This window comes from Diprion similis, chromosome 13 (assembly GCF_021155765.1).
Source record: "Diprion similis isolate iyDipSimi1 chromosome 13, iyDipSimi1.1, whole genome shotgun sequence".
In the NCBI taxonomy this organism is placed as follows: domain Eukaryota; kingdom Metazoa; phylum Arthropoda; class Insecta; order Hymenoptera; family Diprionidae; genus Diprion; species Diprion similis.
Window position 1 is genome coordinate 10,495,872 of NC_060117.1, and position 27,807 is coordinate 10,523,678.

The 27,807-nt window shown below is 41.1% G+C and overlaps 4 protein-coding genes across 4 annotated transcripts; all 4 read right to left on the reverse strand.

The window, feature by feature from the left end:
• Positions 1–10,839: 10,839 nt before the first annotated feature.
• On the reverse strand, positions 10,840–11,943 carry LOC124413853 (uncharacterized protein K02A2.6-like). The gene has a single exon (XM_046894640.1). The coding sequence runs from the start codon at positions 11,941–11,943 to the stop codon at positions 10,840–10,842; it is 1,104 nt and encodes a 367-aa protein (XP_046750596.1).
• A 56-nt stretch (positions 11,944–11,999) lies between these two features.
• LOC124413855 (uncharacterized protein K02A2.6-like) lies at positions 12,000–14,092 on the reverse strand. The gene is made up of 3 exons (XM_046894641.1): positions 13,946–14,092; positions 13,575–13,837; positions 12,000–13,470 (listed from the first exon to the last, which is right to left on the reverse strand). The coding sequence occupies exons 1-3, from the start codon at positions 14,090–14,092 to the stop codon at positions 12,000–12,002; spliced, it is 1,881 nt and encodes a 626-aa protein (XP_046750597.1).
• An 8,485-nt stretch (positions 14,093–22,577) lies between these two features.
• Positions 22,578–25,125, reverse strand: LOC124413856. The gene is made up of 4 exons (XM_046894642.1): positions 24,655–25,125; positions 24,065–24,564; positions 23,770–23,966; positions 22,578–22,621 (listed from the first exon to the last, which is right to left on the reverse strand). The coding sequence occupies exons 1-4, from the start codon at positions 25,123–25,125 to the stop codon at positions 22,578–22,580; spliced, it is 1,212 nt and encodes a 403-aa protein (XP_046750598.1).
• Positions 25,126–25,209: 84 nt separating this feature from the next.
• LOC124413857 lies at positions 25,210–26,548 on the reverse strand. Its single transcript, XM_046894643.1, has 4 exons — positions 26,519–26,548; positions 26,337–26,399; positions 25,410–26,295; positions 25,210–25,352 (listed from the first exon to the last, which is right to left on the reverse strand). The coding sequence occupies exons 1-4, from the start codon at positions 26,546–26,548 to the stop codon at positions 25,210–25,212; spliced, it is 1,122 nt and encodes a 373-aa protein (XP_046750599.1).
• Positions 26,549–27,807: the final 1,259 nt, after the last annotated feature.

Consider the following 27,807-nt stretch of genomic DNA (forward strand, 5'->3'; position numbering starts at 1 on the left):
TTTATTAGTAATAGTATTGTGGTTAGCGCATACCGCTTGTTGCTGGAAAGTCAATGGTGCTGACGGATAGGTAGATGAAGTAAGTGATAGGCAAGTCAATGAAAAATGGTTCAAGACAATGAGTGACACGTAGAGTGCCAAATTCTAAGTCGCCACCCTTTTGTGTTGAGACGTAGTTATGCCGCAGCACAATGTTAGTGAATTTAACAGATCAACGGTCGGATGAGAATGGGCCAGGTGACTGTGAAACATAAAACGAAAAACAATCAGGATTTTATATAACAAAGGAATTGATTTTAGCTTAATATATGCGGCTGAAGTTAGTAATGTTGTTGTAACCAAACATTGGGGCAAAAATTATTATTGCCGAGTTCTAAAATGACTTTTCTAAGAGTTGGTTTTTCAAAGTGGGAGTACGTTTTGGTTATCATGGTTTATTAAATATCGTACACTATCGGAGGTGCAAAGTCAAGATTTTTCTCAAACATGCATCGTTACAGCAACGTTATTAACTTCATCCTCATCTTATTATTGTGTTTGGCGATATCGTATGAGATTAGGTGATTTGGTTAATATGAAAATGTATAGGATACCGTTGATCTAAGTATTGACAGATGTCCATTAGTCTTCTTGATGAGTAGTTAGTGATGCTGAACAACAGACAAGTGAAGTAAACGCTTAGTAGTCTGATTACAATCGGATTGTTCCGATAAGATATGTAGAGTATTCAGTTTTGCACAGCTGTGCGTTACCCTCTCTTTGAAATGTCGGCTTGCCGAAGTGTAACATTTAAAGGTTCCAATAGATGTGTAACAGGATAGGAATAGTCCAAATGACTGTAAAATAAACAAAAGAACAATCAAGCAAAGAAAAGGTTCCATTTTATCACTGATAAGTACTACACCGTGCGACAATGAATTAAAGAAAAGTATTCAATAATTACGTACAAAACATGAAAATTAATAAACGAACAGGTTGTGCACTTGGTAGAGATGAAGAGGTTCAGGCTAAGCTGTTCATATTGTTAAGGATATGGGTGAAAGAATACACAGTGCACACTCGTTAGAATGCTAAATAAACTTTTTATTTGGTGAACAGCCACTTTGGCACGAGTTTTCTCTATCTCTCTTTTTGACTGATTGCAAGATAGTCGCTCGCATAGAACTGAACGGCATGGCCTCGCATGGGCCGCCTTCGTCCTACAATAACGGCGCATGCGCCTTGTCGTCTGCGCCATTGCACACACACACATTCATACATGCACGCACATACCAAGTGCGCGAAAACTAACTCAACACATATATTAAATTTTCTGTGTACAAATATAATCCAATGAGAATTAACGAAGTTACATACCGTCCGATATGAATGAAGCATCGTGAGCATTCTTCCAATAGCTTTGGTTAGCATTGTTCTATCTGATTAATGACGAGCCAATAACCTTCGTCTTGGCATTTGCTTAATAGCCATGTATGCACGTCACAAATGTGGCTGATCATATTCTGTTTATTATTCAGGCTGTTTGTTGAATTTGTATCCGATTGCAGAATATCTTATCTTTTCTTTGGTTCGATTCTGAATTTGCACCTACCTCGGACGATCCGTTTGGTGAAATCACAAGAGCCTGTAATGCCCCTAATAATTGACCTTTAGAAGGCTGGATTGGCTCTTTCAGAAGTCAGTAGATAACTTGGAAACTCCACGAGATGTGTCAACTATTTATATACACAAATCATACCTCTAAAAAATATCGAATTTCAAGGGAAAAATGCAAGCCCTCTGAAAGTTAATGATAACAATCTGCTTGAAACCACAGTTCATCATTCTGTTTCCCTCTTACGACACGCGATCACCGATTCACTCACTTATTTCATAACACCATAGACATAACCGACATAAACAAGTAACAAATTATCATAAACATTTTCACATTACAGCGTGACAGCGGCATGAGGCGGCCATTTTGGTTAAGCACAGGCAGCGCCATCTGGCTGTTGCATTATAAATTAATAACTGCTTTACCCAGTGGCCATTTTGTTTTATTTATCTTTTATCGACCCACTTCGCAACTTTATAATATTATACCGGACGGATACGGATTCAGATCTATACCAAAATCAATAGGGGTCGAGATTTCGATGCCGAAATTCTGTGTTTAAAATTTAGAGTTGATTCATACACGCGTTCGGGCGGAATCATGTCTACAAGGCGCTCTGGCGTGGAGAAGAAGAAGACGAAAAATAATTCTCATTTTCATCATCTTTGACAGCTAATATTGCGGAAACCACTCGACAGATTTCGATCGGACTTTCACACTGAAGTTATATCAGCCGGGAGTACCAGCCGTGTGAATCTCATTCAAAAATATTCACGTGTTCCTGAGATATAGCGATATGCTTATACACGGGAAGATAGGAAAGTAGTTAGGCCGGGTAAATAATTCTCGGCTAGCTTTCGCCTTTAAAGTATATATATTGTAACGTTTGCGGGAATAAAGAGACAGGAATAGGAGAACGGAAGAATGTTTATTCGAATATCAGTCCCGTCTTAAACGTCTTGCTCTATCGAGCTCCCGAATCAAACTGTTAATCAATAAAAGAAACGTTGTCACGTCGACCAAACTCTCGTTCATCGTTTGTCTCATCAAAATGAGAATCGATTGATCCGAACATCGTTACAATATATTGTATGGTGGCATTTTTTTTGTGATGCTCGTTACCCGTAGCTCCCCGAACCTTAGACGGGACTCTAACAAGGGATTTCGCGACAAGAATGATTATCTAATTCGTAAAGAGCGCCAGGACAAGAGTCACGCATCCGAAACTCTGAGAGAGGACACTTTACAGGCTAGCGAGTTAAGTATTACAGGTTCTTTTGTTTATTTTTTTTTCTCGAGCATATACGACACCAAACAGGGAAATGGACGACGAATCCGACCACCTCGAGACCGTCACGACGGAGGACCTCGACGGAGGGTACATCACGAGCGGAGGGTCTCACACGAGGCTACGGAGGGAGCGCCAACGTAGAGCTCTGCCCCGAGGGAAACCGAGGCGGACGAGCTTCCCGCTGTTGGCCAGCGAACCGTAGCCTACCTTCCTTGCGACACACCATCCCGTCGACAACCGCACGATCCACACGTCATTGGCGACGGCGGAGAACCGGGGAGACGGACGGCCAATCAGCGACCCGCGACAGCGGAAACCTACGTTAGCGATAAGCTAGATTTAAGAATTGCGTAACCGAACACCCAATGGAATGCGAGGAATTTCGAAAACAAGGAGGCTAAGCTAGAATTCCGGCTCCGCGTGGCGGAAGGAGGCACTTGCGTCCTGGTGCTGAATCTAGCGAAGGCTGCGAAAATTTTGTAAAGATAATTTTTTGGGTTATTGAGAGAGTTGAGCGATTGGTGTTAAAATTTTGGGATTCGCGGAAGACGGGACCATTGTCCAATTATCGTGACGGAGATTTTTCTGGTCTGGATTCATTGCGGTAAGCGCTATTGCTTCTTTGCGGACAAATTTCGAGAACGGTTTAGGTCGGCGCACCGGGTAACGGTTGGCCATGTTGAATTGCGTCAAACAATACTCGAACTTCGTTTGCCGATTTCCTTGGTTGGTGGCCGGAGCTTGATTTTTTTTTTGCGATAACGTATCGAGTCAATTTTGGCTATTGTACATGTTGAGTAGAGTCATTCGTTTCGTTATTTGCGAGCAGCCCAAATTCCGCTGCACAGGGTCAAGTCGCGTTCGCGTGTTCAGAAAGTGTCACCTCTCGTGTAGGTCGCGTATCGCTAAGTGTGAGCGCTCTGTTTGGCTGGGTTATTATTTCTAGTTTCCTTGTTTGATTTGTTTCGGAAGATAGTGAAGTTTCGGATGCGTCGCGATTAATCGCTTCGATTTAAGTTGTTAAGTAAGAATTACTGTCGAGTACTTGTAGGGTATGTTTTGCGATTAGCGCGATAATTCTGTTAGGGTTTGGCGAATAGCGCCGATATTTATAATTAAGGGAAGGACGATCACGAGTAGCGTGTTCGTATCGTTGTCGATTTTCTGTATTTTGATTTTTGTTTTGTTGATCTCGTTGAGACGAGGAACGCGACTAGCGCACGTAGATTTAAGGTCTAGTTAAGATTTGATTTTCTTTCTATTTTGTTTGTGGAATCGCGGGAGGCGAATTGAGTATCTGTTTCTTTTTCCTTTTGTTTTGTATCGCTTCGAATTTTTTTTTGAATATATTATTTTATTTTATTTTGTTAAATTCTGTATCGTGTCGAGTGTCCGTTCTTCCTCTCCGCAAAACTACCCACCCCCCTCTCCGCGGTACTGAGCTACCTGGCATAGAGAAGGATAGCCGAGGAATTGCGAAGGTAAAGATTCGAGGCGTGTTTATCACGCCAGGCGCCCAACAAAATTTCGCGATAGCTTTGGTAAGCTGCAGAGTGCATCGCGGGTTGCCGAATCATTGTGCACCAGGTTAACTCTTGGGAACTTCTCCGGGTGAACAAGAGCGGCGAAAAACCTCGTCACAATATATATAACTTGGCGGCGATTCGCTGCCGCGAATCTAGAATTTTTCACTCCGTTTCAGTGCACGCGTTTTGGGTTTTCTGCATATCTGCTTAACACTCCCACAGCGTAGGTGATGTCCGGTCTTGTCACCATGGCCAGGAACATGAGGCTCCCGATCGCCTCTTTGTATGGTACGTTGCCCGCTTCTGATTTTGGCGACTCGACTGACAGGCTCGAGTTTTCGTTTGGACTTGCTGGAATCCGTACAGGGTTGGTATCTTCAAGAGTAAATTTGGATACGATCTTCTCAGCGTATTGTTTTTAACGAGCGATCAGTGATCCGTTGGGCAGGTACTTGATTTGAATGCCTAGATATAGGCTCATATCAGCTGTCGTGATTTCCAGCTCTTTTTTCAGGTAGTTTAAAAGGTCTTCAATTCTTCTTTCGCTCTTGGATGCGATTGCTCCGTCGTCGACGTATATCAGGAGGATCAGCTGTTCTTCTTCGCCTTTGCTGATGAATACGCACGAGTCGGCTTCTGAGAGATGTAGGTTGAATTGTTTCAGGCAGTTGATGAATTTTGCGTTCCAGCATCTTGCTGATTGTTTAAGGCCGTATAAACTCTTTACGAGTTTACATACTTTTCCCGTATTATCGGAGAAACCCTCTGACTGTTGCATATATATTTCTCCATGCAACTCACCATTCAAAAACGCGGTCTTTGCGTCGAACTGTCTGAGGTGCATTTTCTTCGTCGCCGCTAGTGCGAGTAATGCTCGTACGGAGTCGTACTTTGCGACCGGGCTAAATATCTCTTTGTAGTCAATTCCCTCTCTCTGAGAATAGCCCTTGACTACGAGTCTGGCTTTGTGTCTTTGGGGTGTGTTGTCGGAACCTGGTTTTAGTTTAAAAGTCCAGCGATTTTCTAAAATTCTTGGGTTTTCCGATGGGTCACACAGAAGCCATGTGCTGTTTTTGTGTTGAGCTTGTATTTCTTCCCTCATGGCCTTTTTCCAGAGGCGATTATCTTTATTCTGTATTGCTTGCGAGTAAGTCGTTGGCCCGTCGGTTTGGGCAGCTAGTAATAGGGGATGATCTCCGTCTTCACTGTCACTGTCGAGATCGACTCGTGGAATGCGTTGACCGTCTGGTGAATATTTGTCGGGAGGTGCAATGCGAGATCTGTTACGTAGTCCCTGGTGACGAGGATTCCCTTCTGGCTGTATGACGTGCGCGCTCCATGGGTTTCCCGCCTCGTCGGCGTTGATCATCTCTAGTTCAGGGACTGCATCTTCGAATTCGTCCTTCTCGTCTATGTCCTCGTTATGATTTTCGTCACGGATCGCGTGCTCCGCGAGATCATTTTGACGATTGTTGTCTCGCGGAAACGTTACAATGCGGTAGTCGTCTTCTCCCGCGACTTTTTGAGTAGCTGTGTCGTTCTGCAACTCGTCCTTAAACAACAGTTCGTGAAAAGTTTCGATATTTTTCATACCGTTGGTGAGTACGCGGAACCCTTTGACGCAGTCTCCGTAGCCGACGAAAATTCCTGACTTCGCCTTCGCATCCCATTTTCTGCTATGTTGTTTCGGTATGGAAAAGTAGACTTCGGTGCCAAAGACTCTGAAGTTGTTGAATTCCCCCTGTCATATTTAGAATCGAATTTCCCAAGCCATATTTCGAATGGCGTTTTGTTGGAGGATGGAATTTTTCTTGTGCGGTTAATCACATACGCCGACGTGTTAATCGCCTCGGCCCATAAAGTTTTGGGTAGCTGTTTGGCCGAGAGCATTATCCGGGCGGCTTCCACGAGGGTTCTATTTTCCCTCTCGGCTTTCCCATTTTGTTGAGGGCTGTATAATACGAATCGTTCATGTTTTATTCCGTGTTTGTGGGTTAGTGCGTTCATAGTCTTATTCACGAATTCTAGGCCATTGTCGGTTCTTAGGATATTGATTGCTTTTCCAGTTTCCTTTTTGAACCTTAAAATGAAGTTTTCAAAACATTCGCTCACTTCGCTCTTTGCTTTCAGGAAATATAATTGGACGTACGCCGAGAAATCGTCTTTGAAGAGAAGAAAGTGATTCGAATTCCCGATAGATGCGGTTTTCATCGGGCCGCATACGTCTGCGTGGATTATTTCCCCGACTTTTGATGTCTTGCTTTCGCTCTTCGGGAACGGTGCTCGGTGCATTTTTCCGAGAGCACACGCGTCGCAGAAATAGTTTTCTTCTTTCACTTATATTCCATTTCTTTTCAGAAAGTCTTTTACATGGGTGAGGTTTTGATGCTCGAATCTTTCGTGCCATAGCTTCAGTTGATCGTGGTTTTTCTCTGTGGCGATAAATGCACCGGTTGTTTCTTCGACTTCGAATTTCATTTCAAAAACTCTCTCGTTGCGTGTTTTTTTTCCTCCCACTGCAACGATTTCATCGTCTCTCGTGAATTTACATATTGTTTGGGACGCGGTTTGTGCGAGTCCTTTTCCGAGTGCGGCTCCCATCGAGAAGAGGTTATATTTGAGGTTAGGTACGTACAGTACTTCTGCGAGGTGCCTTCTTTTCCATTCTTTGCCGTCGTAAGCACATATGTTTATCCGACCTTTGCCTTCTGCGTACAGCGCGTAGTCGTCACCGAGGTTAATGGGTATGGGAGGGTTAAGCGCCTCGAATTCGCAGAACCATTCTTGCTTGCTACACATGTGTTGCTAGGCGCCCAAATCCATTAGCCAAGTCGCGGAAAAACTGTTTTCGATGCCGGCCGAGGGAGAGACGTGAGCTATGAGACCTTCATTGTCGGATGTATGCTTGAAAAACGATTTTGGCTTCAATTCCGGATGTAACTCCCAACACGTGTCATGTGAATGAGCCCGACTTTTGCAGTGGCTGCATTTATTCCGACCGTTGAGGTTTGTTTCTTTCTCGTGGTTTAAACCCGGTTGATTTCCGCTTCCGCCATGATGGCTTTGTTTCTTGTGTTTGCCGCCTTTTTGGCGAGCCTTACCGGCGATCAGCGCTTTTTCTTCGAAGTTCTCTGCTACCTCGTGGCGCGTCTTTTCTATGACGAGTTGGGATCTCAAATTTTCCAAGGTTTTATCGTCCTTTAGTGTTGACTCCCACGATGAAACGAAGTATGCGAGGTATTTCGGTAAAGTCATGAGTATTTTCGTCATGAACATGCCTTCGTCGTAGCTGTCTTTGTGGATCTTCAACTTACAGTATAAGTCTACTACTCTTGGAAAATAGCTGGCCATGTCCTCTTTCGGATCTTCTGTCATCGTGTACCACTGTTGTTCCAGAGCAAATAGACTTGCCACGTTTCTTGTCTCGTACACTCCGTGCAGTTTGTCCCACACATCTTTTGCCGTTTTGCAGGTAAAGATGTGGAACTTTGCCTGCTTGCCTACTGATGTGACGATGTATTTTCTGGCAACGGCGTTTTTTGTCGTCCATTTTGCGAGATTTGTCTGGTAGAGTGCTTTGACGCCTGCGAGGGCGTGGGTTTTTCCAGATCAAAGTTGAGAACTTCAAATGCCTCGTGTGCGCCTACGAGAGCCTCGATCTGAAATTTCCACATTTCCCAACCTTCTGCTCCTTGCAGTTTAGGAATCTTCTCGTGTTCCTCTTCCATGTTAGATTTTTGAGCGTTTTGCACACTTGCACAATGGGGGCAACTCAGAATTACAACACGCAGCACTCACTGACTTCACGAGGCACGGCACTTGATTGTTCGAGATACCAATATGCATCGTTCGCTACTGGGCCCATAACCTGTTATTCGGGTTAGGGAAATGAAGAGCGTGCATATAGTATTGCAAGGTTACTTCATTAAGAACATTAGAGAATATAAAAGAACGTGCTCCGCGCGTTTGCGTTAGAACAAGACTGGGTAGAAGAACATAGACGAGCAGCCGGACGGTTAGAGAGGAAACCGAGAAAGGAAAACGCAGCGGAGCGTGGTTGTTTGGAGTAGGTAGACCAGATGGCGTTGTTGGGCATCTAGGGAATCTAGAGGAATAGCTGCCGAAAGGCGGTTAGAGTAGATGTGACGTCTTATGCTATACAGAGTTTATATGAATGTACATAGTTTTTCATCTTAACTAACTAACTAGCATAAAAGTACCAGAGGAATTTCTTATTCTCTCAACAATATGTTTATTACGTAACTCATACCGTTGACTGAATATATAGTCTTCAGTCAAGGCTCATAACTTCAAACTCACTTTAAAACTAATTTCTTAACTTACGTTAGATTTACGTGGTATTTCAAGAATATAATTTATTTGCAGCGGGAAACGCAGACCTTTCTCCACAATAATACTACTTGTAAATATTTTTTCGAATAAGAGAAATTGATGAATTATTATTAGTAAAAGTTAATCAAAATCATTTATTGACCAATTCGGTAGAAAATTGCTAGTTACATGCTGAAACTCTAAGAGAAAGAAATTACAGCATCCATCCAATAGCTGGAACATGCAATCCAAGTATACACAGACAAAAGGTGACATGGATAAATAGTATTCAAATATATAAGGTTTCACCGAAGTAGAGTTAAGCAATTGAACGTAATTTAATGTTCGTCAATCCCTCGTTTCACTCATAAAACTTTTCTGAAACGTCATATGAATTAATTACAATTTTAAATTGGACATAAAAAACTAAAGACTGATATGACCTCAAGATGGTTTTGCGTCAAAGGTCGATGCAAAAAGTTTGGACACCTGCAGTCTTCAAAGTATGATATCTCTGTCAAAAAAAGACACAGAAAATGTCGTACGACCTTTAGGAAGCTTCAAGAGTCTTTTACTTCCAACAAATCATTAATCTTGCTATTGTAACGATACAGGCCTTAAAATTAGCGCCATAAAATTTTGACTAATGTGGTGCGCTTGGCGACACCACATTTTGACTGTATGTAGGAGCCGGAAGATCGTGTGATCGGTGATCGCTCTCTCGACTCGTGGCCTGCGAAGGGGACAGAAGTGTCTCTCCGTTTTTAAATGTATCAATTATAATCTCTTGCATCTTTCGGGAAAACTGGTGGTTGAAAGTGCCATAACAAATTTAAATGTGCATACGATAACTGGACGATACCCTGTTGGGAAAAGGATCAATCCGACGAAACCACAGCTTTTAACAGGATTCTGAATATAAGTATTCAGCCACGCGGCCCTTCCATAAATGTGTTATTCGAGTCGAAGCACTTATATTTAATGCCCAGTGTATGTGTTAAGTGTAAATTTCATGATATCACACGTTTGCCTCTAATGAAAATTGTCGCTTGTCTGTACTCGAAATTTGTGATATCATTATTTCATTTAATACGGATATTTTCATATCTCTATAGAGTACTGTGTCGTCCGTTTTGTCCCTAATTGTAATAATTTATTGAATAGCGAGTCATACGCCCATTGAAATAAGTCACAGATTGCTGACGCGTATGAAGACTATTGCGACAAGTCAAAAACATGTTTCAAATAATCATTGACATTTCTGTTTATACAAGAACTACAAAACAAAAACTGTTTCGACAAAATATGATCTAATGTTCATGTCAATGATATTCAATCTCGATAACTTCACTATAAACCTCACTGAGCCAAATTTCCATCACGAAAAAGAATAAACAACTACTCGTGGTCAGTGAATATCGTAATTTGTGTTTTATTCATCACTTAAAATTATTAAACACTACATTATGTACGCTAGGACCGTGGGTATATTTGCGACGGAGAGCCGCCTTACACATACACACTCACACCGCTTCACACACATATGCTCACTCCCACTCATAACGCGCATATATCACATCTCCTCCCCTTTTTTTTAGTGTGATTTCTACATCGCTTCATATACCGACATTCATATATCGCTTGTTACATGTTATTGCTCAATTTATAACTTTGGCTGACGGTTCATTATTCGCGCTGAACGACGCACTTTAACAATTTGATCGGTATGGCGCTTCGTGACGTTCCCCGATTCGGTTCTCACTCTGAACGTAGACGGTGACAAATCTTTAATAATTTTGGCTGGGATACGCTTCCCGCCAGATGTACCGTAATTATCAACCACGACTGGGTCACCTACGTTCAGTTGCACATTGCGTGAATGCGGACTATTATTAATTTGTGACTGCTGCTTCTCGTGTATCTTATTACGTACATTCGGTCTTAGTAAGTCAAACCGTTTTCTGAGCTCTCGCTTGTGGAACAACCACGCAGGTGACTTCCCGGTTGTGCAGTGCGGCGTGCTGCGGTAGTCAAACATAAATTTATTTATCGCTTTATTTACCCTTTCTCCCCCTTTTTCGATTTTTATCACCTTATTTTTGAATGTAAGGTGGAGAAAAACTGTGCTGAACACCGTTACTTTTAAAAAATTGCCCTAACTCATCGCTTCTGAACTGCGGGCCGTTGTCTGTAACCACCAGATTCGGTAGTCCGTATTTAGCGAATAACTCATCGAACACCTCGACTACTCTGTACGCCTTCGTGTTGTTTCGGAAATTAATAACCTCTGACAACTTCGAATATGCATCCACTACGACTAGATACATATCCCCGAACAATGGGCCCAAAAAATCTGCGTGTATCCTATCCCACACCTTCCCTGGCCAAGGCCATAGCGTCAATGGTGCGTGTGGTGGTGCCTTCTGTTCTTTAATACAAATTCCGCACGACTTTACTGTATTTTCGATGTTTTGATCAATATTAGGCCACCACACGTACGATCGCGTCAAGGCCTTGATCTTCACAATCCCTAGGTGCGATGCATGAAGGTCAGCTAATATCCAGTCCCACAATGATTCTGGTATAATTACCCTACATCCCCAAAACAAACAATTCCCTTCTATTGCGATTTCGTTCTTTTTAACCAAATAATTTTGCTCCTCGCTGGACAAATCTTTGTTGTTGTTTGGCCATCCTAAGATGCAAAATTTTACAATTCTGCTCAAGACTTCGTCGCGTTTTGTTTCAAGGACTACCTCCTGCCAATCTACGATATTCATCTTTTCATTGACATAATAAACCGGTGTGAACTCTGCGCCGAAAATATTTGTTTCATCAACCGGTAAACGCGACAACGCGTTGCAGTTTCTACTGCACTCCGATTTAATGTACTCGATCTTGTACCGAAACCCTGACAAAAAATATGCCCACCTTTGCAAACGGCTCGCAGCTTTGAGCGGTATACCTTTTGTTGGACCGAATATGTGCTCTAACGGCTTATGATCCGTACGTAATATTATTTCTCGGCCGTAAACGAAATCATAAAACTTCATCAACCCGAATACAATCGCGTTCGCCTCCTTATCTATAATTGCTCTGTTCATTTCCTCCTTCGGTATTTTCTCTGATGCGTACGCGATCAGTTTTTCCGTACCGTCTTTATACCTGTGCGATAAGATCGCTGACAGCCCGTACATTGACGCATCACAAGCCAAAACCAATTCTTCGTCTTGATCGTAATGGGCCAGTACCCTTAGTGAGAAGCCTCCTCACATTCCTTGGTCCATACAAATTTTTTTCTGCGCGCACCGTCAAAGAGTAGCTTCAGTTTTTCAGATCTATCCATCAAAAATCTTGCGTAAAAATTAATTAGTCCAAGAAATGAGGCAAGTTGTTTGCTGTTTGTTGGTCTTGGTGCTTCGACCATTGCTTTTACCTTTGATCTCGCCTTGTGTAGGCCGGCCGCATCAATCACAGAACCTAAGACTTTAATACGCTCTTTCATAAAATCACATTTTCCTCTATTCAATCTCAGCCCGCGCTCCTCTAATTGTTTACATACTTTACGCAAATTTTCAAGGTGTTGTTTATCCGTGCGGAAGGTTAAAAAACTATTGTCTAGGTAACCAATGGTGTTTGGAATACCCTGCAAACACTCATCCATTATTTGCTGAAATTCACCTGGGGCTGGCGCCGTGCCCGCTGTCATTTTCGTGTACCGGAAAAAACCGACGTGAGTCGTAATCGTTAATAATTCTTGTGATTTTTTGTCAACCGGAATCTGCATGTAGGCGTGCGGTAGGTCTAGTTGCGAAAAAGATGACCCTTTTTGTAAAACTTGAAAAATATCGTCAATACGCGGAAACGGTCGTTTGATGACGTGCAAGTTCGGGTTGACCGTTATTTTGAAATCACCGCAAATTCTTACTTCACCATTACTTTCTAGCACGAGGACTATTGGCATGGCCCACTCGCTTGATTCCACTTTTTTTAAATGACTTAACTTTTCCAAACGTTCAATCTCGTTCTCTACTTTAATTTTAAGCGTGTATGGCACGTGTCTTGCCCTCAACGCGACCGGTTTCGTATTTCCGTTTACGTGTAACTTAATTTCCCGTTTATTATACAGGCCAGTCGTGCCTCCGAACAAAACATTAAATTCCGATACCATTTTTTCTCTTACATCGTTCACATTCAGGTTTAACATTTTATTGGTATCGCTTAATGCAGCAATGTCTGACAAATTAGGCCATACACCGAACTCTGCCAGCCACTGTCTACCAATCAGTGGCGGGCCATTCCCTTTAAGCAATGGGCAACTGAATGTTTTCATTGGATTATTTAAGTTCACTTTCAAATTCTTTGGTTGTCCAATCGGCGTCATCGCGTTTTGTACGTAACCGTATACATTCGTGCAACATTTATCAATTTTCCAATTTCTGAAATTTTTATTTTTGAACGCTTCTGACATTACTGCATAGTACGTACCTGAATCTACCTTCATTGACACTGTTTTACTATTTAGTTCAACCTTGATGTACAGTGGATCCGCCTTTATATTATTTGGGAAGTTACAAGCGTTTTCGTCATCTTTCGCCCGTAGTGAGTGAAAATCGTATAATTGGTCGTGCGTTGAACTGCTGCTGCCTTCCCCCTTGTCCTTCGATGCACGCAAAAATCTGTTGCTGGCTCTTCTTTTTAAAACAGGCACCCTCCAGATGACCCTTTAAGTGGCAGAAATTGCATGTCGCTCCGTCTCGGTGTTTGCATGTCCGAGAAATGTGGCCCGGCTTGCCACAGCAGAAACAGCTCCGCTCAGTGCTCGTACCTGGATTGTTGGTTTTTTTTGTATCGACTTTGGGGTTGCCCTTTGTCAGTTTTTTCCGTACGATTCATAGCAAGTACCTCCTCTCTTTGATCTTTGCTCGCCAAAGTTTTCACTACTCCCGCAGCATTTTTCGTTGCACTTTCTCGAGCCGTTGCTTCTTTGAGCGCTTTGTCGAAGGTAAGATCCGTCAATTTGAATAACTCGACCCTCGTCGACTCGTCGTGTATGCCACACACTAATTGGTCACGCAGGGCTACCTTCAACTCCGAAAAATTACAATTCAGTGATAATTTTCGTAGTCACGCTGCAAATTCGGCGACTGATTTGTTCGTCCCTTGTTTGGCACTGTTAAACGTGCATCTCTCCATTACCTCCGATGGCTTAGGGTTGAGGTGTTCTGTCATTATTTTCACTATGTCGACGAATTTCTTTGTAGCTGGCTTTTCAGGCGCACACAAACTTCTAATGAGTATGTACGCTTCTTCATCAAAATGCGTCAGTAACGTGGCCACTTGCATTTTATCATCGTCAAGTTTTTTCACGACAAAATAAAGCTCTATTCTCTCTATAATTGCTTCCTAGTCATCTGTCTTCAAATGGAAAAGTAATTTCGTATTTTCTGTCATGATGTTTACGTCGTTCGTGTTCACCTCGTTGTTATTATCCACTACGTTACTGGTTCTTGCCTTGTTTACTTCGCACTGCTCTGCCCGTGTCGAAAGTCGCTCTGTTATCGTTCCTTTCTCATTCTCTGCACGTACTAGATCGACCAGTTGCTTTCGCAGTATGTCCCGGATCGTATTCTCATCTACTTCGAAACCTCTTTTCTTTAGCTCGGAATTATTATTCCATTTCAATGATTGATGTGCTTTGCTAGGCGTCAATTGCTCCTTAGAATCAACGTATTTGTTCTCGGAGTCCGATTCGGACATTGGCGTATCTCACACTTTCGCAACTTATCGCCTCGGGCTCATCACCACGTTCTCAAATCACTTTATATTAAACCACGCACGCATTATTTCCCGCGCACGTACACTATATGTATTGTAACGCTAAATTCTGTTACTCTCTGACGAGGACTTACCGTTAACACTTTGGCGCCATTCTCCAATTATTCGATACGATATTTAAAGATGAGGAAAGCTACTCGTTGGGCGCCAGACGCTTCAGCGTCAATTTTTAGATAAAAAGGGAGGATACGATACGGGAATAATAATTAGAGAACCCGTTGTATGGCTGGCTAGGCTCAGGTACTCACACGAACTGGTAGAGTGGCGGTATCCAAAGGCAGTTACAATAGTTACGGAAATAAGGAAGATAAAGAAGTCAAGAAATAAGCTCGAATCAAATAAATTAACAAGTCAATCAGTCATGTATTATCAATCAGTTCACAAGCGGTAGATTAGTCAATTTTATTACAGAAAGGTAGCAAAAGGTAATTAGTCAACGAGAGTGATTTACAAGATTTTCGATAAAAGAAGCTAAGCGATAATCCGCACAAAAATGATAGTTAACAAAAGAAATTTGCCGTAGGTCAAGAGAAGCGATATAATACAAAGAGTCTACTTAAACTAGACGTCACTGGGCGACGTTGTTTTACCAAAATTTCAAAAGTGGCACTACGAGAATTGTTAATTTGTTAAATTAAAGCAAGAGTGAAACTTTAGCGAAAATCGGTAGTTGACGGGATTGACGATAGCTCAGAACGATAGTGATAAGAAAATAATATTGAAATTACGACAAACGGTAATTAGCAAGAGAGATTGACGGTAATACAATTCACAAATATCGGTAGCTTATACGGAAGAATTATTCACGGCAAGTGAATCGATAATTTACAACAGTCAAAATTACGATATTAATTTAGCAAAGAAATTCGGAATTACGATAACGATAGAATACAAAAATTTATGCGAGATTGAGATATTTAGAGACAGGATCGCAAGAAAAAAATAATGCACTAAATACACCTGTTTACAATAAGCAAGTTAAGATAACACAGAAATACGATATTCGGGAAACAAGAAAATATTACAAGGTAATAAGAAATGTAAATCAATAATAAGCGATAGAAAAAAGGTGCGGTAGTATTTAGCGGCTCAATCTACGCTCAGCTGTACTCCAAGTAGCTCGATATACGATACGAAATTCATGCACAAAGCAAATTATATAAAAATAAGCGATACGATACAAAGCGATAGGCATTACTAGTAAAGAAAATAAAAGATAGCGGTAGCAATAGACAGTAGAAATTACACAAGCATTTCTAGCATAAAAGTTACGAGAAGCAAAGAAAATTCAGAGATACAAAAGATAGTTTATTCGGTAGTTACGAGGTCGCTTACGATAAGTTTTCGGAAATTAATTACAAAACGAAATCATGCAGTCGCACGGCAGCTTACAGCACCTCAATGTCCGTGGACCATGATTCACAAAGATACTGGCATCGTTTGATGCAACCAAAACGATAATTAAGATACGATAAGAGAACTAGAAAATAGAGCAACTTCGTAACGATACGGTAGAAAGGCAAAAGCCTTACCTTAGTCGGCGACGATAATAAGCACTGATTTTATATTTAAATAAACTTAAAGAAAGCTGAAGAAGGAAGGAGCTGACTCTACGGGAAAGGAAAGAAGCTAATATTCAAAACGGTAGTGGGTACGAAAAAGATAGAAATAAACGGTAGCGTTAGCGATAAGAAGGAACAGGAAAGATAGAGGAAGAATACGGAAAGTAGAAGGAAGTCTAAATTAACGAAAGCAAGATATAGGATGCTGTCTCTTGGCCGGTTGAGCGTAGAATAGGCAGAGTTCGGAGTCCGAATCAGCGATCTCGCCGTTGTCGTCAGGTGATTCTTCGTCCCCTTCGGTGGTCATTCAATCCCCACCATAATTGGGTCCCTCTGGCGAATATCGGCTACGCGTTGTCGACGATTACCGCTAGATGAGCGTAGTTGACATCACACGTACTTTTCTTCGGCTGCTGCGTTGTACTGTCCAGGTTGCCTGTCATTGGGGGTTCCCTCCACGAAGACAGGTACGTAGGCTACCTCCGAAAAGTTACCGGATGGAGTGCAACTCCTCATTGTTTGCCTCCACCGGCTTCGTCGTATAGGCAGTGGCCAGCTGCCCATGATATATCACGAAGATCATGCAGTCACACGGCAGCTTACAGCACCTCAACGTCCGTGGACCATGACTCACACTGATTGTAGCCCTTACTGACAGGAAGGCTGCGTCGATCCTCAGAACGAGGGCTTTATCAACTCTGGACGTAGTGTTTTGGGTTCTGTCCGGCTCCTGGCCGGTAAGTCGGTGGACGACAGGCTGCGGTCTGCCCTTAATGTCGAACTCACGGCATCCGAAAAAGTAGGCATTCAAAGTTGTACGGGAGATTCATGATTACGGAACGGTGGTTGAATTCGTCGGTAGCTGGAACTGTAGTTTTCGGTAGTTGTCGATCCCTCGGTGAATCAAAGAAATGTGTTGATCCCTCGATGACCGTGGTTGCGGTACCTGTTTAGCTTGCGCCGAAGTGCGGGATTACAAAATTTATACAGAAAATATTAGTAAGTAGTATTTTCGCCTATATCGTATCGAGCTTGCTTGGAGTACCCCGCCAGGGACGCGTTTTCGGTAGTTTCCTTGAGATTTTTGGGCTTGTAACGGGCCATTCCGAAATGCCACGTTACAGTATGTATAAGCGTTTGTAATGACCCTCCCGTTCATGCACTATTTTGAATTATTAAATCACGCACGAATCACTTCTCGCGCCCGTACAAAATGTATGTGAGCGTTAGTCATGTGCCCGAATCTTTGTCGCCAGTTGCTATGTACGCTAGGACCGTAGGTATAGGGTATAATTATAACACAGTGATACACTTAAGCTAATATTATATATTTGGGTATATCACAGGTGTGTCCAAGACTACGCGTACACGGAGAGTGATCGCCGTAGGCTCACGACTTGCGACGGAGAGCCGTCTTACACATACACACTCACACGGCTTCACACACACACATGCTCACTCCCACTCATAACGCGCATACACCACAGACCTTGTCTGAGATCAGATTCCGACGTTAGCATATCATCAACAATAGGTTGAAAATTGTGGTTTTCAATTTTTTCATTTTATTTTGCAGACCGTTACCGTAAGTACAATTTGTTTCGTCGTCACTTGTTGGAGTATACATGGAAACCCAAATGAGAATCAGAGGCTGGCTCTAGAAAATACTCGTTGTTGAAATGATATTCATAATGAAAGGGTACGATCTTAGGATCGAATGAAGCCATCAGACAAAGCTGAATATTTATAAAAATAAAATAAAAATTAGCACTATTTAGTTCATAGCGATTTTACTGAAAAACACTGCGCACGTAAAATACTTGTCTTCTTTGGAAGATATGTTCATATCGAATAACGGAAGAGCGCTCGAGTGCAAGTATGGCGAAAATCGATCTAAAAATAAGGCATTTGGCCTCTGGTCAAAAGAAATTTAATCGGGCTGGTATAATATACCGTATAACTGTTACTTTGTGCACACTCGGCCGCTCTCTCCGATCTGATACACGCGCGCTCGAGATGTGCCTCACAGAAAAGGCGAAGAGAGGCGTAACACCAATCACTGTGCTGCTTACCCCGTCCGTTGACTGAGGATACGTGAAGACTCCGATCTCCGATCTGATACACGCGCGCTCGAGATACGCCTCACAGAAAAGGCGAAGAGAGGCCTAACATCAATCACTGTGCTGCTTAACCCGTCCGTTGACTGAGGATACGTAAAGACTTACAACTCTGGGTTATTTTTCGTAACAGTTCGTCGGGTCTCGGCGGGTTTGTGGGTATTAGCAGTTTCTCGAATCATCGGCAAGTAACTGACCAGGCCTGTAAAAGCAGTTGTTCATAACACACAACTATCACGTGCAAAACGTTGGTAACATACCGTCGTCATCGTGAAATTGATAAGTTGAAAAAGTCCTGTACGAGAAATATGTACGCCGGAATTATACAACGGAGAAATATAAGTTAATCTTGCAAGAACGAGTATCGTTTATACGTACCTGAATATATCAAATATTTTATAGGCGACAGTGGCATCTCTAAGATGTTCGATTTACTTTTTCAAAGTTTTCTTAGGAAGTCAACTTTGAGATACAAACATTTTGTAAGAATTTAACACCACTTCAATTTTAATTCCAAATGTTTCAAGAATGTCTCTAAGAAGAAGGGACATTTTTTTGGAAATTTTTTGGAAATGAGATGAAAAATAGCTAGAAAAATTTATTTTATCTTCTGCATAGTATTGAAATACTCATCAAACCTTCTTCTTCTTCTCAATTCTTGAGATGCCAAATATCGATTATTGTTCATTCATGACGTACCAAAAAGAGACGCGAAAACATGTTTTCCGCAGAGGGAAAATTTTGAAATGTTTAGAATTACATAAATTCCTGGTGGTGGTATTATGAAGATACCTAAGCGAAACCGACGGTTGACGAACGCACCAGCGAGTGAGATCACCGAGTGGACGGAGACTGACGACTCGACTGCGACAACGACGGACGGCCAACTTTGTCTACGGACCGACAGCGGCGACGCCACTCTTGACCAGTCCGATGACGATAAAGAGAGGTGCCTCGCTGACACTCGTCACCAGTAGGTAGTAAAGCACTCCTTTGAGTCGTATCTGATTTTTATAGACCGGGAGACAGTATAACATTACTGAAAAATCAACGGTTGTTTTTTATTAACCGATTTTCAAGGGGGATAATCCGATGGCTCTCAAATACTTCAATTCTGTTTCCAGCGCAACATTATCCGTAAAGTCAATTTGATCCTGTCGGCTGTACGTACTACCGTTACTAAAAGTTACTCATACTTGTAATCTGCTATTCCGAATCAAAGGAAGTTGAAGCGAGTATGGGTACACCTTGCACTGTTGCACATTTATTTGATTTCAAGAAGTTAAATTTAACTATATTGTTATCTGTTCGAAAGGTGGAGTTGAAAAAGTTGAAGAGGCTGTTCAAAAAAAAATACGAGGTTTGTAGGCCCCTAGGATAAAAAAAGTACCGAAAACGCTAAGCGAAAGTAGTATAGCAAGAGGATAACCCAAGAATTTGTTTGTACGTATTCATAATTGAACATAATTATGTTGAGTGAAAACCGTGCCAGCCCAAAAAATACACGCTTTGGGATTTGATTTACGTATCAAAAAAAGTTGATGGTTGGTTGCAAAATCTTCCGAAAGCTTTGAGTCTTCTGCGTCCAATGATCCCTTGCTGATCTTTGAGAAAAATTCTTTCTCTCTCTCTCCAAAAATCACCCCTCCTCTTTCCGCGGTACTGAGCTACCGAGATTTCGAGGTTTCAGCAAAGATTTCGAGGTGTGTTAATCACGCCAGGCGCTCAACACAATCTTTTCGATGTTTTTCGTAAGTTTGAGTCTGTTTCAGAAATCATCGCGGTTACCCATTGCGGTGTGAACACGCTAAGTTCTAGTAAACTTCTCATGGTCACAGTATGTTCACGCGTCCGCGTCACAATTATTGAAATTGCCTTTTACACAACGTGAACCCCTACAATTCTAATTAAAGGATTAGAGGTACTTTGCGGGTTAGATATGACTCATAGAATGATATTTACACACATATATTCTAGAATTCATCAGTTCGCTTCTGAGGTTACAGTGTTCGTTTATAAATTAGGTTTGAGTTGAATTGTTTAGTTACTTGATAAGTAGTTTGAATGGTGGTTAACAAGAATGTAAGTTTGAAGGGCGTTGGATATTCCCGGAATTGAAGATCTTAAGTTTTACGTTTCAGGACGATGATACCGGTGTGCATCACCGAGAAGATCGTTTTAGACTGAAGTTAGATTTGTACAATGCTTCGGTTGTGGGTGATATTAAGAGTGGGAGTCTTGAGTTAAGGATGGATAAGGATGGAAGACGGAAGTGAGCAAAATGAATGGTTTCGAAATTTCTGATATGTGGTAATGTTACGAATTTCAGAATTGGTTGAGAAGTGAAGAGGATTGGCGTAGAAAGTGGGAACAGAATCAGTTACATATTGAAAGTTAAACAATACGTGACCGTTTTGCGGCTACGCTGTCCAACCTGGTTACCGTCCACATCTGTGGACCAACTGAGTATCGTAAAACGGGAAAAACCCGCGTTGGGGAATTTTTCGTGCTATGAGTTGCTATCGAAAAAGGTATTTATTGTTACATTGCAAAGTCCCGAGTAAGTATATTGACTTGCCAGATGTGTGGCTGTTGCCGCCGCCGAACAGCGCGGTATGGACTGACCTGGCTAGGTTCATATACCGGGGTCAGTTTGTCTGTACTCATGATTTTATTAATCTACCTACTAATAAGAATGTATGCGTCGCGATAATGTAGATAAAGTAATTAACAACATTTCGATTAATATTTAAGGATCCTCTGAAAACAGACGAATTTCGGTGGGTCATTTAGAACGGACTCATTTTACCGGACGGCTAGAACGGGCGTATCTCATTCGAGTCTCTATGGGTATTGAGCTGTGTTTAGACTTAATGTAGCGTCGATCGTAAGAGGGCGGTAAGAGTCTTTGACGAGTACGTGTGCGAGCCGAAGACGAATATTGCAGATATGTGAGGCATCAAAGACTCTGTATATGTAAATACCTTTGTGTAACATACAAGCGATTTATAAGTTTTTTTCAAAGCGGAGTCCAAAAAAGCACATTCAAGTATTGGAACATAAAAGTACACTTTTATGTACTCCAATGCTCTTTTTTCGAACTGCGTACTCTACTTTTGTTCAGAAGTCGACTAGTATTCGTGATTGCTGCTCGGGGAAGTGGGTTTGGTGATATATTTGCCGTATAACCTCTGTATCCGTTATGAGAAATGCAGCATAAAATTATGAATAATAATTGAACTAAACCGTGCCTCTTATTCAGCAAAATGTGAAAATGATGCGATTCATGTCATTGATATAAAGAGAAATCCGCCTTTCACTCACGATCAGCGAAACACAATATGAATGGTGCGCACTTAGTACGCGTTGCTCAGCATGCGTATCTCACTCTGGAAAGTAGTGTACATATACAAATCGGGGCACCTAGTACGTGTTGCTCAGTACTCATGCCTAAATCAGCAATTGATGTATACCTTACAAGAAGACCACTAAACCTGTCCTTCATATGTTTATGGGTCCTCAATATGTTTACGTGAGCCTTTGTGTGGGAAAAATTTTCTGGAAGACCTCCATTAGCATTAGATACACCTCAGACATTTCATACCTGGTAACCAAGCAAGCGTGGCACAGTGGCTAAGATCGGTAGCTGGTACAATAGCGGCCCGGGTTCAATTGTCTTTTTTTTATAAATACTAGCTGCTAATATTTCCTCGCTCGCTAAAGCTCGCTCGAATTGGCTGATTTTTGTGCTTGTGTGCTCGCTACGCTCGCTTACTCGTTGTCAGTGACACGAAATGAAATGAAATTTATGAGATACCTCACGCCCATACTGCTTGAGGATTGTTCAATGGGTAATGAGTGTTGATTAATACACACCACTAACTTACATAGTGAAATAGCAGCCAAAGTTTTAAGCGCACACATTTCCACATAGGGCAGTGGCAGCTGATTTGCGAAGCGCTATTACCCACAAAGGAGAATAGCTGCTGACTTTTCTAGTGTATGTAGTTTTTCGAGTGTCCAGCTGGTGATACGCTAGGCTACGATAGATAATGGGCTAGGATTTTTGTGCACGTGCGCTCGCTGCGCTCGCTTACTCGTTGACATTTTTCACCAGATTATACGAGATTTATAAGATACCCCACTCCCTCGCTGCTTCAGGATTTCTTAAGGGGTAATAAACAATGATGAAAATATTATTGCAACATGTGTGCAAATACATAATTCAAGAAGTGTTTATGCGTGATTTACATATTATATGTTTAAAGTTATTATTTGCTTTGTTTATACAATATACATCGTTCCGTTATATAGTTATCCCCACAAAAGCTCCGGGATTTCCGCCTTCGCCAATATTTCTATAAACATACATAAATACATATTAAGAATAGATAATTTTATCCATTTATTTCAGTATTTTTAGAGACCCAGCTTGAGAAATAATGGCGTAAGATGAGGAACGATCTACACTCAGATAGTCAACACTGGAACCTTTGATTTTTTACAATATTTCATTATTAATGGCAATAACGTCGGTATTTGTCGTGGCTAAAATAACTCTACTAAAAGTTGATAAATCTTGTGGTTCAATACTATCACTAAATATTTCTTGCACAATATTTCCTTTCGACAGTATATCAGTCGGAATAGTAACAACCTCATTGTTAAATTCGAATGAATTAGAAAATACTCCATCACCAATTTTCAAAAGCTATTGCTTGAAATCTGTTTGTCCATCACACACACGAATCTTACCTTTCAATGACATATATACAAAATGACACCATAAACTGCTTCTTTTAACGCACGCTTCTAAAATTTGTGTTCTACTACACGGAGAGAAAAATTAAGCTTTGAAACGATGGAAACATCTCAAGCTTTGAAGGCTTGGAAAGACCATCCTTTTAAAGGATGAATTCAACCTTCTAAAGCTTGGAAGGTGTTCTGCTCGAAACGCATGAAACTCATGCTTTTGCAGCAAGAATCTCGTCGTTTAGGACCATGAATACCAATTCCAGTTCATGCCACAGGCAATACGATTATATTCTCACTATTCAACGTAGAAATAATCGTGTTATGTAGGTAGCTCTTTCCAGTGCTACCGAGACCGTCCAAATAGATACGCTTATCAGAAGATACACCACGGACTGCCGCCAAAACCGCATTCAATACAACACCTTGATTTTTGGTTAAACTATTCGCGGAAACTTTGACTGCCTGTTTCAACGCGATCGCACTATCAGCATTTTTATTATTTTTCTATTATGACAGACCATTGTGAAATTTTCCTCTATATCGGGTAGATTCAAAATTTTTAATGTAAATCCATGGAATATTAGTATTTCATTTATCACTTGCAAAGCCTTTTGTTCGTTTTGTTTGTTATACTCGTTATGATTAACAAAATCAGGTTTGTATTTTTAAAATAATTGGCGAGCATTAATCGGTATGCCAAATACACATATGTATGCAAATAATCGACACATTTCGGTCGGAAATTTAGAACTTGATGCTTCAGAAAGACATTTGTCCCATTCCTCGTCATCAGTAACTAATTTGCACGCAACTGCCGCTTCAACATAGGTTGGATACATTATACTACCATATGTCCACACATCTTGAAATGATTGAGCTCCTCGAACGTGTAATAACAACACTCTCAGATAATAACGCTCAGTTTCCACAGAACTCACAAAGTACATTCTACTCAAAACAGGTTTTACGAATTACTTTCGTTTCGACCACTTTGTGAATTTTTTTTATCAAAAACGTGATAATTTGGAATTTCACAATACAAATACTTACGTGCTTCGACATCAGTGGTGTTTAAAGTAAACCATGCGAGCAATGTAGATTCCTTGTTTTTATCTATGGCTACTTCTTTATTACCCTCTTCAAAATGCACTACGTGTTCACCTTCTACATGAACTGATAATCTGTATATAGCATGGGACTGTTCATTCATCGGATATTCATACAGACGATGCATTGCTTCTGGCGGACTAACATATCGCGTCGATACATATTCATCCACCTCATTGTACATGATGTTACAATCTTCTTGCACATTCTCCATTCCAACAATCGCACAATCATGACCTTTATAGCAATATTTGAATAAATATTTTATACACTGCACCGTCGAATATATCTCGACGTTAATGTGACTATTAAATTTTAATAACAAATACGCGTTATACGGCACAACGTCTCTATTGTTAGCAGTTCTACGTGTCCCATCTCTCCTAACATCAAAAACAATAAGGTTTCCGTCATCTTGCCTACGATATACGGGATAACCCTGCGAATAATAATTTGTTTCCAACACATAATACTTCGGAAATCGTTACGTACATCGATTTGTTTTCGTGTCCATGCAAGGTGAATTAACATTTTGTTGACCACACGGGCCGTGAATCATACATTGTTTGACGATGTCGTGCAGTAACGGATATCTTGTCTTATCGAGTATCTCGGCCGAAACTATTCTGTCAACGTCATCTGCATCTCGAATTTTGCTGTCTTCCTCTAGCCAAAACAATATATGAACATGTGATAAGCCTCGTTTTTGAAATTCGATTACATAAACATAAGCAGCACACTTTCCAAATACTGCTTTGACGATTAATTCTGCTTTCAGCTCCTTAACTTTCTGACAAAATACTCTAGCTATAAGGTCTGGTCGATCCATTGCAGTTTGACCAGGCTTCAGATTTTCAACATTTTCTTTCCATTTTGGACTACAGGTCATAGTAATGAATAAATCGGGGTTATCATATTTTTGCAATATTGCCATTGCGTCAATGAAACTTTGCTGCAAAGCTTGTGGACTCCCATTGAACGAAGACAGTAATATCACCATTTTCCCTATCCTTGAATTATCCCGTCCAGCTTTGTTGTGTAGATAATCGATTACGCCTTTATACATTTCTGCTCGTAATTTACTTTAATGATCTCTTATAAAATACAGACAATGACTTTCAACTTTCGTCCACATATCGAAAATATATTGCTGGGATAAACTTCCCATACTCAGACATGGATTAAATCCGCCTCTGTCGCTCAACATAAAGCTGTAGTATTGCAACGCTGTTATATCACGTTTTCCTCCGGTTTGCTACATCTTCAGCGTCCATCCAGACTGACCGGATGGAAAGATGAGAGGATATGTCATAGGGTCAACATGTTGACTCAGAGATGACATACTTATAGGACACTTACTTTTAGAATATACACATATATCTCTTTGTAACGGAGGATCTCCATCTTCAGCAACGAACACCACTGCCACTTCATTGCATGTTGGTATGTTGAAAAGATTTTTATCAAATGTGTCATCTCTCTTTAACCACATTCGAACTTCACGAACTGGACAACCGGTTAAATTGGACAACAATTTTTCGTTTCCTTCCACCTCGTACATCATATTAAACGCCTTCGCGTATGGATTGACCCTGCGTATAACGTCATCCAATAGGCTCAATACCTCTGGTAAGCAGCCACTATTGCCGGGATGTTGCATACGAACTCTAGTAGCGATCTCGTTATCAACAATATATAATTGTCCATATTTACGGGATTCATTGACATCTGGATAAAGCGCATATGTATCATGATAGGTTTGTCCACATATACGGAATACAAATGGACCTCGACTTCTGAAGGCGTCTAATTTAGCACTAAAACTTGCAAATGCCAAGTAATTGTTGTAACTTCTTAAATTTTTCACAAAATTCTTACTATATGCATCATTACCGTTGATCAATGCGTGAATCTCTTTCAGATAAGAATTATCTTCCAAAATACGTACTTTACCTGTGTGACAGCAACTATTATACTTCTTATCACCGGGCAATTCAGAAACAAAATGTTTAGCATGACAAAACTGACACGAATAATTCATTTTTCCCAGATAATGTAATTCCACTTCATCTTCCATAAAATCGGGACTTTCCAATACCACCCTTCCTATCGAAATCACGGAAGGATTACTTTTCCTTTTTTTGTCGCAGGTAACACTAAATCTTCTGTCCTATTACATTTTTTTTTCCTTAGACTTTTCTCCAGAGTTGCCTTTTCCGTATTTTTAACATTTTTGTTGGTTTCCCTTCTTTGCTTTTGACGTATTGCATCGGCCTATAGAGTAATTGAAAATAAACACACATTCACGCTTACGTTTTAACAAATTGTTACAGAAAAAGATAGTACAACACGGCTGTATTCCTTGTATTCACTAGATAACGGAGCGTATGTACATCAGTCGCTATCGGTGCCCACTTCTTCATGTTCCTTGTAAGAGAATAATTGTGGATGGTATTAGTCACCGACTTAAGCGAAACTACAGAATTTTGTACTTTCACTCCATTTCCTGGAATAATTTGTTCCAACGGTAGCGCAAGTATGTGTATATGTTCAATTACTCTTGATTGGTGATAAAGAAGAAGAAAACAAAAAAAAAAAAAAAAAAATGACGAGACTCGAGCCCGGGCCGCTAGCGTTCTAGCCGCAGCTTGCTTGCTTGCTAGGTAGCAAATGTCTGAGGTATATCTGGTGCGAAGCTGGTCTCTCGAAAATTTTCTCTGAAACTAAGGCTTGTTTCACGAAATGCCGTTAGCCTTGTAGTCGGAAAGCCCCCCCCCCCCCCCCCCCCCTCCTTCAACATAACTGAAACCTATCAAAACCCGTGAGGGATTGTTTACTGGTCCCCTTGTTAGTTCGGTCGCCCCTCAAATGGCTTGTGACCAACGGTAATCTGCTTTATATATCTCTCACTGGATCTGACAAAGTGAGGAAAGAAGCAGAGAAAGGGGAAAATAGTAGTCATAATTCTTGCAATGTTGGTCAAAACTCGCCCTTGCTGGTATAGGCGCTGGTGCCGTATAACCCGAGGCACTTAACTTAAGGCAATCAGAAACACGGTTGCCTTAACAAGTTTTGATGTATGAAAATATGATTGGTTTGATGCACCTTAATGAACGGAAATACTGGTGGCTCAATACGTCTTGACAAATCGAAATACTGGTGGCTCAATGCGCCTTGACAAACGGAAGTACGGTTGGCTTAATGCTCTTGAATAAGCGGACATGCAGCAGACATTGTGTCCATACCGAATATCTGGTTTCGCTGTATAGCAAAATGATTTTAGTTGATGTTGAGGCGTTTTCGAAATAGCTTAAGGCCTTCATTGTATACACATATGCCCATTATACGTGAATAATCGAGAAATACTTTTCTCCGGTAAAAGAGCATTAGCTGCATGTACTTCAGAATCTTCTATAATCACTTGAAGGCTTGACCATTAGTCAATTCAGGTATTTGATTTTTAATTCATGTAAAATTTTGCCTTCCTGGTCTGCGTATTAAGTAAATAATAAATCTGAATATTGATCATGAGAAACTTCAGACTGCACCCAAATACGTAGGACCCATTGAACATTGTGACTCAATTTTGTGGAAAAACACAAGATCAGAGAAAATCGAATGACCTATCTTCACCGATTTTTTCCTTAATCCTTGTTAGGCGTCAAGAGTGACTTTTGCACTA

Excerpts from the sequence above, each read along its gene's own strand:
- LOC124413855 (XM_046894641.1), bottom strand. The coding sequence starts at position 14,092 with ATGCAAGTGGCCACGTTACTGACGCATTTTGATGAAGAAGCGTACATA. Across the intron at positions 13,838-13,945 it reads TCAACCCTAAGCCATCGGAG|TTGAAGGTAGCCCTGCGTGA; the intron begins GTAATGGAGAGA and ends AATTTTTCGGAG. Across the intron at positions 13,471-13,574 it reads AAAAAAAACCAACAATCCAG|GGTCATCTGGAGGGTGCCTG; the intron begins GTACGAGCACTG and ends TGCCACTTAAAG.
- LOC124413856 (XM_046894642.1), bottom strand. The coding sequence starts at position 25,125 with ATGGTGATATTACTGTCTTCGTTCAATGGGAGTCCACAAGCTTTGCAG. Across the intron at positions 23,967-24,064 it reads ACTGATGTCGAAGCACGTAA|AATGTACTTTGTGAGTTCTG; the intron begins GTATTTGTATTG and ends TGTTTTGAGTAG. Across the intron at positions 22,622-23,769 it reads ATGTCTTTCTGAAGCATCAA|AAATATTGGCGAAGGCGGAA; the intron begins GTTCTAAATTTC and ends GTATGTTTATAG.
- LOC124413857 (XM_046894643.1), bottom strand. The coding sequence starts at position 26,548 with ATGAAGAAGTGGGCACCGATAGCGACTGAT. Across the intron at positions 26,296-26,336 it reads ATGTTAAAAATACGGAAAAG|GACAGAAGATTTAGTGTTAC; the intron begins GCAACTCTGGAG and ends AAAATGTAATAG. Across the intron at positions 25,353-25,409 it reads TCCTCTCATCTTTCCATCCG|CGTTGCAATACTACAGCTTT; the intron begins GTCAGTCTGGAT and ends GTGATATAACAG.
- LOC124413853 (XM_046894640.1), bottom strand. The coding sequence starts at position 11,943 with ATGTACGGGCTGTCAGCGATCTTATCGCACAGGTATAAAGACGGTACG.